Genomic DNA, 12,165 nt, shown 5'->3' with positions numbered 1-12,165 from the left:
CTGTATTTATGATTTGATTGGTAAGGTTTTTAATGAGAGAGGTATTAACAGGTGCTTCATTAAGAAGGAGTCCCAATCCTGAGTAGCCAACTTCTCTCAGTCGAATACGTTGTTTACTTCGTTCATAAACATTTGTGCATTTCAACATTTGTTCCATAACCTGGTCATAACAATAATGTATTCTTCTTAATATAGAGAACTGAGAACAGTTCATCACTTAGGTTCATACTGAATAAAATATTAGTGTACAAGGTTTTTGGAGCATCATTTTATTCCTTAAGTATTAAAAAAACCAGAAAACCCAGCACTAATAGGGAAGAGCACTCCACATCATACTACCATTAAAGAAATGGATGTAAGAATAAATTGGGTGAACATGATGTAATCTATGCAGAAATAGAAGTATAATGATGTACACCTGAAATTTATACGTTATAAACCAATGTTACTGCAATAAACAAAAAATTTTTTAAAAAAAGAATAAATTGGACTGTAACACATCTGTATTTGAATAATTAATATGTTTAAAACTCTAATTTACATATATTTCTTGGCAAATGAAAGAAATAATTTACAATTTTCTTTTAATGGCTAAGGTATAGATGGAAACAAACCCTGCAGCTTGTAAGAGGAACAAAAGCGTGTTCTGAAAGAGAACAAAGACACTTCTAGATCAATCTAGTAATCCATTTATGTAACAGTTATCAAAATAATTTTCAAGAACAAGGAAACATTTTGTGAAGCAACCATCCATTAGCTAAAATGGGAGAATGAATTAGTAACCCCACACTTTCAACATTTTTCAAAGTGAGATACTGAAACCCTATATGGAAAGGGTAATCTTGGCAAAATAATACCATGAACAATCCCCACAAGGCCATTTTTGGAGAAATAACACAGTCTCCATGAAGGAAGCCTTGTGTGGGCACATGCTTTAAGGAGTAGCCTCACGGGTCACCCCAACCAATAGTCAGGAGAGACTATGTCAGACCATTTTTAATAAAGCTTCGTTTTCCAAAGTTTAGAGATTTCAAACATAGGCAATCCAAACATGACCCCAAAAGGAGACTTTATACAGTAACACTAATGATGTAAGAGGAAACAACTGTCACAAGGCACTTAGGCCTTAATAATGAACAGGGGAATAAATCATGAAAAAAAAGAATGTATTTGGCAATAGAAATATGACTGACTCCTCGACTGTTTGTTAACAAAAACGGTGGAGTGAGTGGCTTCAGCCAAAGTTCAAAGTTTTGGATATTTTGGATAGCTTAATAAAATATGTTCTATATCCTTTTATGAGTTACTAATTTCTCTGGCCTCAATTTCTTCATCTGTAAAATGGGGATAAGAAGAATATCCACTTCATAAAGTTGTTGCGAGGATTAAGTAAGCTAACATATGAAAAATGTTTAGTTTGTGACAAATAGTGGGTGCTACAATAAGGTTAGTTATGATCTGCCAGGTAGACCCACCATAAGTCAAAAGAGAGATGAAAAGTTTTATATTGAGGACGGTATGACAAAGTGGATTTGCCACTGAAATGATCAGATCACAATATAATTAGTTTTTTAATATACAAACAGCAAAAACATGAAAAATATATATCAAAACAAACTGAACAATTTAAAATTAGATAGCAGAAGATATGAAAAAAGAATTTACACTCATAGAATGGATATGTTTCAATTAAATTCATATACCCACAAATGCCCCAAAATATAAAGATGCTTAAGAAATGTTTGTACCTTAAAAACGATTTCTCTTAATCTGTCAGAGTACTTTTGATTTAAGAGCAAGGCATAAAGTATGTCAGCATTGCCTGGTTCAAACAGCAATAAGAAAAGCTGACCTCTAGTTGGGCTGGTACGTAGGAGACTGAAGAGTATATCCAAAATTCCAAAGAGCTTTTGAAAGTAACACAAAACAAACAGCCACACTCATATATGGAAGCACGAAAGAAGTCATAAACCACAAACAGTTAACTAAATCCCATATACCCCAACATTCCAGCTTACCTGGACTACCTGATGTTTTTTGAACCAGCCCTGCCTTTTCCCTACATTATGCTTTTGGCTTATTCCATGTCCTTTTGTAAATCCTCTCATACTACCCACCCATATTTACCTGCTGAATCACACCTACCCTGCTTTGTCCACATGATAAGCCACCTCTTCCATAAAGCCTTTCCTGGTCTCCTCAACATGTAATACTCTCCTATGAAAACCTCAAATAGATATCATCATAATCTTTTTTGTTTCATAATTATTTATAAACCTCTTTTATCCACCCCTGCCTCCATTAGGCTAAAAGAATGATAATTCACTCATCATTATATACCCACAATGTCTACTATTATTCTATGTACATAGCAAGTTTTCAATAAATAATTCTTTGACTGAATCGACCAAGAAAATATCATCTGCAATGAATCACAGCAGGTGACAACAGAGCTATCAGGAAATAAGATGGCTGCCCATTATTCTAAATAATGAGAATCTTTTGAAGTAGTCCAACCTTATAGGTAAACAGCCTAAGTTAACTCATCTATATAATACCAATATGAATTCATGTAACCACTTACTACACAATGAATATTTCATGATAGAGGGAAAAATATTTGAGTCAACATCAATTAAGGCTGCTCAAGTTTGGTGTGGAGAATGGTGTACAAAAAGAGCACAGAAATAGCAGTAAAGACGCCCAGGTTCTAGTTCCAGGTTCTTCAGCTGTGTGACTTTTTAAGCTAAGTCACCTAATCTCTCTGGACATATGTTTCCAAATGTTCTGATGGGAAGAGTAATCCCTAGTCTGCAATCACCGGGAAGGCTGGATTCAGCAGTGTATCTGCCCTTCTAACAGGTCCCAGGTAACGCTGCTGAGGGGCCACACGCTGAGGACCACCGGCTTAAAAGGTGGCTAAGAAGTATAAATGAACAATGTATATAAAAGCTTTTAAAAATAGAAACACATTTACAATTTACTCTTTATGCAAAACTTTTGGGAACCTATGTTATGTTAAAATTCATGTCAGAAATTTGCCCAGTAACTTTGATGACAGGTAAATATACATTACGTGGCCTATGAAGATAGGCTTCAGAATTGCCATAGCAGCTATTTCCACATACTACTTTCTAGCTAATTAAAATATTTTATTACACTGCCACCTATTTTAATAAACTTTCAGTTAGGAGATAAAATTTACTTCTCTAACTGCATAATATTGTATGGGACACTATAAACATTTTACTCTTAAAATATGTTTAATACATATATCCAAGTTTAAAAGAAGATGATATAGCAATATAAATGTTAAAAAGAAAAAACAGACTTATCTCAGGCATAATACCTGTTCTTCTTCACTGATAGCAGCTATGTAACCCATGATACTTTGTATCTCTTCATGAGTTCCACCTTTGCACAGAAAATATTTAATTAGTCCATACAAAGAAGTCCTTATTGTTCGAATATCATCTAGAGACAGCTCACTATATTTACAATCACTCCTGAAAAAGAAAGTAAAAGTGCAAAAATTGAAATTTTTAATTTTTACATTTTGGTACTTTTTAATATAAAAATTCATTGTTTAAAAAAAAGATGTTTCCATGTAATTATTAGAATTCACGGTATCTTTGGCTTTTTCTTTTTACAGAAAACCTTTTAAGGTTAGGAATTTCAATGACAAAGATATAAATTGTTAAAATAGCTTATATTTATGCAACACTCACTATGTGGCAGACACAGTTCTAAGTGCTTTACATATTATTAATTCATTTAATTTGTAATCCTCAAAACAATCATAGGATGTCACAGTTTCATTATCTCCTTGTTACAGACCAGAAAACTTAAGCACAGAAATGTTGAGTAAGTTACCCATGGCTCGAAAATTAATGAAACACAAGATTTAAACCCAATGTATGTGATCCATTGTTTATCATTTTAACCTCCACACTAGGATATTAGAATTGCTGGAAAATAAATAATCTAGATGTTCTATTCAAGTAGCAGACAGAAAACAATATCAAACTGAGAAGCAGCAAGGACATCATACCCATAATAAATCCTAAGCGTATCTAGGAGAAACTGCACACCATACTTCTTTCGGAAAACTCTCCTGCTGTCTTTGATGATGGTGGAAAGATACTGTATATGACCTAAAATAGAAAGTTCGCTCTTCAGTGATATACCTAAAATAAAGTCACATAGGTAGTTATAAATTTCTAAAACAACTATAAAACTTTATCTCTAATAGCCAGCTCTCACCAATTCGAAAGGGAAAATCTCCACGGTTCCAAATACGGAAGTCAAAGAGTAAATACTGATACATTTGTTGCAGGAGCTGCATATTCTTCTCTAATGAAACCTGTTCAATTAGTAACTGAATTGCCATCAATACATTAACATCCATCAAGGTGCTTGGCACCTGAAATCCAAACAGAAGAGGGTTCTGTAAAGTTCACTTTAAATAATTGTCATTAAGTTATAATTTCCAACGATTAATTCAGAACATCTACTAAACACGAATATCTTGATTAGAATAATAAAAACAACTTGAACACAAATTTTTCTGACCTAACACTAGAACATATTTTCCTAATGTCACATTCCTAAAACAGAGTCTTAAACTGATCAAATATCCCAAATACCAAAGCTAACAACGAAGGTCCTGTATATCAAAGATTATATACTATTATCTAAGATGAGTAATTCTTGTATAAGGTGATTTAACACAAGTTTTTAAAAGCTGCTTGTGATATAAATTATATCTACTAATATAATTTAAGCTATAACAGTGTAACTAAAAAAATTTTATTTATTAGGAAGAAAAAAACCCCAACACTAACAGTTACAATCATCAGCCACATCTACATAAGGTTAGATGACCTCACCTTCTGAAGTAAGGCACCAAGAGTGGCAACTCCGTGCGAGTGAATAAGATTGTCCTGGTTAATAGAATGTCTTTGAATAAAATGTTTCACAATCAAGATAAATGTTGCAATTAAATTTCTCTCTAGTCTTGACTCTGTGGAATTGTGAACACGTCATTAATTATCGTAATTACTCACTTTTATATCACACTTTCTATATCATAATGCACATTATAACAAACAAGGAATTTGGTTCAGGAATTTGCTTTCAAAGGTCACTTGTAGAACACATACCACACAGCACAGCGATTGCATACTGTATACTTACATATACATGTAAATATTTTCTCTACCATAAATTTAACAACGTTGTCATATTTCCACTAAGAATACAAACTAAGGATAGTCAAGAATAAAACTAACATCTTATATTTTTTGACCAAGGTATTATGAACTTTCTGAACTACATTAATAAAATTAGGGAAGGGCTGCTTCAGCTACAAATGGTTAAGTTTCTTCCTAATGGTGGCAAAACATTTTAATCTATTTTTCAATTAATTCTCTAATTTCTCAAGGACTATTTTGTGTTAATTTCATCTTAATACCTGACGCCTTCGTGGAGGTCAGTACCACCCAATCTCCTTCTACAGGTGTTATCAACTCAGAAACTGTGCTTTCATTCACTCCTTCAGCAATCTGTCCTTCGCTGAAGTGGCTGATTTGTTCCAATAGAGGAAAGAGCACATTTAATCCACCTATGCAGTTTATGACGTCCTGAAAAAGACAACTACAATTTTATAATCTTATAAAACAAGGGCAATGTTGTCATTTAATATCTACAAGGCATACATGAGGTTACCATTTGCTACACCTTTAGACAATGTACAGGAGAGCCTAAGCTAAAGGAAGCCTTGTGCCGGCAGATGCTTGAAAGAGCAGCCTCAGGGGTCACCGTAATCAATACTCAAGAGAGACCAGCCCACACCATTTCTTCTGCACCTTTGTTTTCTAAAGTTTAAGAATTCCCAACATAGGCAATCCACACATAAATCCATAAGCAGACTTTATAACGTGACACTAATGATGTAATAGGAAAAAACTGTCACAAGGCAATTAGGCCTTAATAATGAACAGGGGAATAAGTTATGAAAAAAAAAAGAATGTATTTGGCAGTAGAAATATGACTGACTCTTCTACTTCTAGTTAACAAGAAGGGTGGAGTGTGTGGCTTCAGCCAAAGTTCAAAGTGACTATTTTGGATAGCTTAACAAAATATATTCAATATCCTTTGACAAATCACTAATTTCTCTGGTTCAGTTTCTTCATTTGTAAGATGAGATAATACTAATTCTCACTTTGTAAAGTTGTTACAAGGATTAAATCAGCTAATATATGAAAAGTGCTTAGCCTGGGTGCTACAGAAGGTTAGCGATTATTCACCGCTAAAATGTTCCAAAGTTCCCTGTAGACCTGGCTTAAGTCTGTAAACAACCTTTTCATATTCTTTGCCTATTTTTCATATTGATTTTTAAGAGCTTTGTATAGTAAGTAAATTAGCTTTTTAGTATTTTTTTCCCAGCTGTCATTTCATTTAACTTTTTTTGTCTTTGATTTTTCTGCAGTATAAACATGCAATAGTGTTTTTCCTGATAACTTTTTTTTTGGTGAGGTAGATTGTCCCTGAGCTAACATCTGTGCCAATCTTGCTCTATTTTGTATATGGTACACTGCCACAGCATGGTGTGATGAGGGTGTGTAGGTCCGTGCCCGGGATCCGAACCCACGAACCCCGGGCTGCTGAAGTGGAACGTGTGAACTTAACCACCGCACCACAGGGCCGGCCCCAACTTTGTTTCTTTTTGATTTCCACGTAGCTGTAACTCGAGGCAACAAAGACTGCTCTGATTTTTAAGTATCATGAGCGGCACAAATAATCAGCTTTCTTTATGTAAGTAACACATAGAACTAGCCTTGTAAAACCAATCTTATAAGTGACAGCAGAAGTTAACTGAAGAATTGGCAGAGGTCATAAATCTTACTATGTTAACAGACAAGAATAAGTGTTCTTGTCTCAAAGTCAAAGAGAAACAGCTTTATACCAGATGAATGACATGAGATTAATACTAACTGATGGATTCATTTTTACGCAGGCAGAATTATCCTAATGATTTCTGTTCCATTGAAACAATAAGCATATTTGACTGTGCATATCAACATTGACTGACTAGTCAGTGTTGACTGACTGGAAGATAAAAATTTTTTTGCTGATTTACCAGCAAGTTCCCTCATAAGTTTCATATTTCTCTTGATTTTACTTAGGCTATAGTTTCTATTTAAGATATCTTTTAAGGAAATCCTCCATTGTAGAAATAGGATATCTCTGACTTTCACATTAGCCCAAACAACAGTTACAAATGCAATCACTCAGTCAACAATGTTCTTGCACAACCCTGTGCCAGGACTGCTGAGAAAAGCACAGCCCCTCCTTGGAAGTTCTCAAAGCTACTGAAGAATCAAGCAAGCAGACACTTACTAGTCACCATGACGAGTGAAATGATAATGCTACAGGTACTCAGGACCAGAGCAGTGAACTCCGTCTTGGAAAATAAGCAGAGGACTCTAGACAGAAGCATATGTGCAACTAGACATAAACATGAGGCACACGATAAAGCCCTATAGGATATGATAGCTAGAGAGGGATGTGTGGAGAGGCAAAGTTCCTCATCTTCAACCTCAGAGAGCCAAGATCTGATTTTGTTTCAAGCTGATGGACAGGAGACTGCAGACAGGGAGAAGTGTAGGATTCAGGAGAAAAGGGAGAATCAGTGAAGTCTCTGAGAAGGTCAGGAGGAATTGAAATCTGCCACATAGTTTTAGGGATTAAATATCTTAAAAGTGGAGCAATTAACTAAGGCAGTATATTTTCCTTATGGAAACTGTTAAGATTAGGGCATAGCTTAAAAAGGTAATTAAGTTTCAAGCAAATCAAACAGTCATTCAACTACTTATTTGTTTATACTTTAAACTGTATATCTTCCCTGCAAACATTTTAACCGAGACTTATTATTCATATCAATCTGGTGGTGCTTACAAGATAAACTTCTTGGGGCTGGCCTGGTGGCGCACGTTAAGTACGTGCGCTCCGCCGCAGTGGCCCAGGGTTTGGAGCCCAGGCGCACACCTAGGCACTGCTTGTCAAGCCATGCCGTGATGGCGTCCCATACAAAATGGAGGAAGATGGGCACGGATGTTAGCCCAGGGCCAGTCTTCCTCAGTAAAAAGAGGAGGATTGGCGACAGATGTTATCTCAGGGCTAATCTTCCTCACACACACAAAAAAGATAAACTTCTTTAAAGGATCAGGAAACTTACATAATATGTTGCCTGTCATTTATCATTAACTTACCTTAATGTCCCAGTTCACTACTTTGTTTCCTGTTAACCTTCCATGCAAACTATTAGTAGATAAATCAAGACAGATTGAATTTTTGCAGGCCTAAGAATAAAAGAAAATATGGCAAACAGCACAATGAAGACAAAATATAACTTTAACTATATATGGAACATTTCACTATAATTTCAAAAGGTATATAGTATAGTCAATGATAAGATGCCCACAATATTAAGTTTGGTGTTACTATTCTGAACGCCTCTTAAAGGAATCGGGGACCAGATTCTAAAGCACTCACTCATCAAACACAGGTCACTGCTCTCATCTGACAGAGAAGCTACAGCTAGAACTTATCACTCACCAATCACATAGTTTTTAAAATTTTCTCTTTTAAATTAATATACGCAAATAGATTTTTAACTTTTTAAAAAATTCAGTGTTTTATTCCTATTAGTACTCCCTTGCACAATTTCACGATACGCATAAAATGTGTGATTAAATGTGAGATGCAGAAATCACAGAACAGAAAAATAGATCATGATATGAAAATCCAATCACAGGCATAAGACACTATTTTCCCTCATGTTACTGACTGACAATTCTAGTTATATTCATATTAAGAGCTTAGTCTGCAACTCTAGAAATTGTTCAAGTTATTTGTTAACTTCCATAAAGGCTTATAAAGCAGCAAACTTCACATTCAATCTGTGAATTTGCAGGTAACGAAGCATCCTTGCATCTAATCCCCATTCCAAAAGAAAACAAAGAAACCTACAAATTTTAGCACAGATGATGTGGCCATTGCTTTCCTCTTAAGGCAACTGAGAACAACTACTTTAATAAAACAAATGTAAATTGAGTTTACATGTAACTTCCATGTAAACTACATTAGCCTCAGAGACAGAAATGTCTTTCTCCCCGTTCCCACCTTAGCTTGGGTATCGTCTACCTATGACCTCTCCTGTACAATAATCTCCTCACGGTATGACTGCCTCCAGTCGCCTATCCCTCTAATCCAACTTTCACACTGCAGCTTGAGACCTTTTTCTAACTGCAAACCTGATCATATTACTCTTCTGCTTAAAACCCTATCCACTGCCTACCATTTGGCCTGGCGTAGGAGGTTTGCTATGGTCTGCCTCCACTTGCCCTCTAATCTCATCTCCTGCCATCTTCTCCTCCTGCGTAGAGCCCTACTCCCCCATATATGCGGAACCCAGTTTTACAGTCTATGCCTTTGTAGGTGCTGCTCACTCTTCCTTGCACAACCCTCTTCAACTTTGCCTTCAAAACACAAATCAAACCACCTTTTCTATGATATTCCAGGTTCCTGGAAGAACCAACCACTCTTCCTCTGTACCTGCACTGTATTTTGTAAACCATTCCAACAGAGAAATACTGCACAGTGGTTAAGGATACACATTCAACAGGCAGGCCACTCACCAGAATTATGAAGCTAGGCAAGTTACTTTCTTTACCCAGCCTCAGAAAACTAGAGCTTAAAAAAGATACAGATAATATCACACACCCCTCGGAGCTTCTGTGAAGATTAAGCGAAACAATATATGTGAAGCATTTAGCAGAGTGCTTAATATACTGTAAACACTCAATAAATGGTAGCTAAAAAGAAAAATGCTCATAAAGGTATAGTGCACTTATTTTTTTTATATATTTATTTAACTTTAGATTGTAAGCTTCATAAAGCCAGAAACTTTAATTTATTCATTTTTGTATCCTACAAGTTCAGACAATTCTTGGCACAGAGAAGACACTCAAAAATTTTAAACAAATGGATAGTGAAACACCTCCTACAAATGAGTACAAAAATGAAAAACTGTTGACTCTCAAAAAATCCTCTAGAGCAGCTTCTCCCAAACTACCATTTGTTAATAAGTAAGATAAAAACAAAACATGTTCTACATTCAAATAACTGGCAAAAAGTAGGATAAAACTAAAGTAAACTCGTTTCTTTATAGCAGGATTTTTCAAGCGCATCATCAGTCTCCAAGAGGGATATCCAGAATGCAACAGTCCCTCAAACTTATTTAACCACAGAACTCTTATATCACTATATAGTACCATTTTCAAGAAATTTTCCTCCAATAAACTGTTTTATTGTATATATTTGTCATATTGGGTTTCTTGAGGAAAAACAATAATAGCCATTTTTTAATATCACAGAATTTTTACTTTCAACAGTAGAAATTCAAACTTAATGTTTTCAAGATCAAAGTGACTCTGAACAAAGAACATAACCATAATGCCAAAAAGACCCAGGGAGCCATCACGTCTAGACACGCCATCAGATACATTAGTGAGATTAAATCCAATTATTTCCTATCTACCTATACTAGTAGTTGTAATGAAAATAAGTATAAGACACAGCCCCGCCAAGAAATAACTTAAATTCTAGTTTGGTAAATAAACATATACCTTGGGAAAAAGTTAGTGTTACAAAACGCAAACAAAAACTTAGAGACTCAAGGGACATTATAACCAACGCAAGGCATGAACCTTGAACGGACACAGGATTAAATTTTTAAAAGGCTCAACAAATATTTTTGGGAAAACTGGGAAAATTTGAATGTGGGTTGTAGAGTACATGAATTATTGATAATTTTCTTAGGTAGGTTAATGATTATATAGAAAAATTTAGAAGTGTCCTGATAGCTATGTCAATCTGCTTTCACAAATGATTTGTGATAGAAAAATGTTGCAAAATGTTAATAATTGGTGAATTTAGGTGACATGTATACAAGACTTCACCTTACATTCTTTCAACTTCTCTCTGGGTTTGAAATTAATCAAAATAAAAAGTTACAGGGAGATATCAACCAATAAGTAAATTTTATTAAGTTAGATATAACAAATAAGTATTTAAAGTAATATACTAGCTGGCTAAACTAGAAAATAAATTCTGTAACGTATAATCTCACACAACAAAGCATCTTCTGGGTTAGTGCAACACTGACTAGAATGAAAGCAATTGCTATTGTTGTTTATGCCACTTCTCCCTTCTTCTCCCTTCTCCTCCCAGTTCTACCTTTGATCTTTTTTCCCTTAGCCCTTGCTGACCTCAATGACTTTCACAAGAATGAAAGTAACTCCTTTCCTTGAAGGAAAAAGGACTGGGCATGGTATGCATATAGGTAATTTCTCTTTTCTCCTTCTGAAGTAAACATTTCATTTTTATTGTTTTCTTGCTGACATCACATTTAAAAAATAAACAAAAAAAATGTTGAGCTCAATTCTGTTTCACCTCTCCTTCCAAAAGGCAGGAGAATACAAGTTTAAACAGTTGCATTCACTGAAGTTGATTCATTAGTACAAATTCCTACTACAACTATTGCCATTTATATCATAGGGATCACATAATGATAACACTTGAACCCTGAGAGTTGTACCTTAATTTTTTACTGCTTCTCATCTTCCTTTGAAACTTAATAATTTTTTTAATGGTAATTCAAGCCCCACTCTCTCAATTACGCACTGAGATGACAAAAGAAATTTAAAAAAAGAATTTTATTTCACAGCACAGATACAACTAGATGGACAGTCCGTGCATTTACTCTGACCTTTGCAGTGTAGTGAAGAAGGACGTTACCAGGCAGGTCGGCCATGTCAGACTCTGGAAATTTCCAAGGGCTTAAACAGTTTGGACCTGAAAATTATTTATACACACACACACACACACATATAATTGAATATATATGTCCTCTCCAGCTCTGTGTAATCAGAACAAAATTTAAAGTTAAGCTGTTTCAAGCTACAAACATAACACAGTTAAAACACACTAGCCAAAATGTACTTTATTTTTATATCGCCTCCAATTTGTCCAAAACCCAGAAAAGTTGGGGTGGTAGGAGGTGGATCAATCTCCACTACAGAAATGAAATTTTATATAGCA

General features: G+C 35.0%; 1 protein-coding gene across 9 annotated transcripts in view; it reads right to left on the bottom strand.

Moving 5' to 3' along the window:
- NBEAL1 (neurobeachin like 1) overlaps window positions 1-12,165 on the bottom strand; it is a 154,183-nt gene that overhangs the window by 73,961 nt on the left and 68,057 nt on the right. For 8 of the 9 annotated variants that reach the window (XM_087435657.1, XM_087435659.1, XM_004426808.3 and 5 more), the window contains 9 exons: window positions 11,834-11,919; window positions 8,274-8,363; window positions 5,474-5,642; window positions 4,890-5,023; window positions 4,264-4,423; window positions 4,052-4,154; window positions 3,350-3,506; window positions 1,749-1,907; window positions 1-160 (listed from right to left, as the gene is read on the bottom strand). In XM_087435657.1, the coding sequence (XP_087291783.1) occupies window positions 1-160; window positions 1,749-1,907; window positions 3,350-3,506; window positions 4,052-4,154; window positions 4,264-4,423; window positions 4,890-5,023; window positions 5,474-5,642; window positions 8,274-8,363; window positions 11,834-11,919 (1,218 nt within the window). The remainder of the gene's footprint in view (window positions 161-1,748; window positions 1,908-3,349; window positions 3,507-4,051; window positions 4,155-4,263; window positions 4,424-4,889; window positions 5,024-5,473; window positions 5,643-8,273; window positions 8,364-11,833; window positions 11,920-12,165) is intronic. The other variant, XM_087435661.1, reaches the window with a different exon arrangement.

The sequence above is a fragment of the Ceratotherium simum genome, chromosome 9 (assembly GCF_057802395.1).
Source record: "Ceratotherium simum simum isolate JZ-2026a chromosome 9, ASM5780239v1, whole genome shotgun sequence".
In the NCBI taxonomy this organism is placed as follows: Eukaryota; Metazoa; Chordata; class Mammalia; order Perissodactyla; family Rhinocerotidae; genus Ceratotherium; species Ceratotherium simum.
Note: the sequence above shows the minus strand (reverse complement) of the source record. Positions and strands in the feature narration are given on the sequence as shown.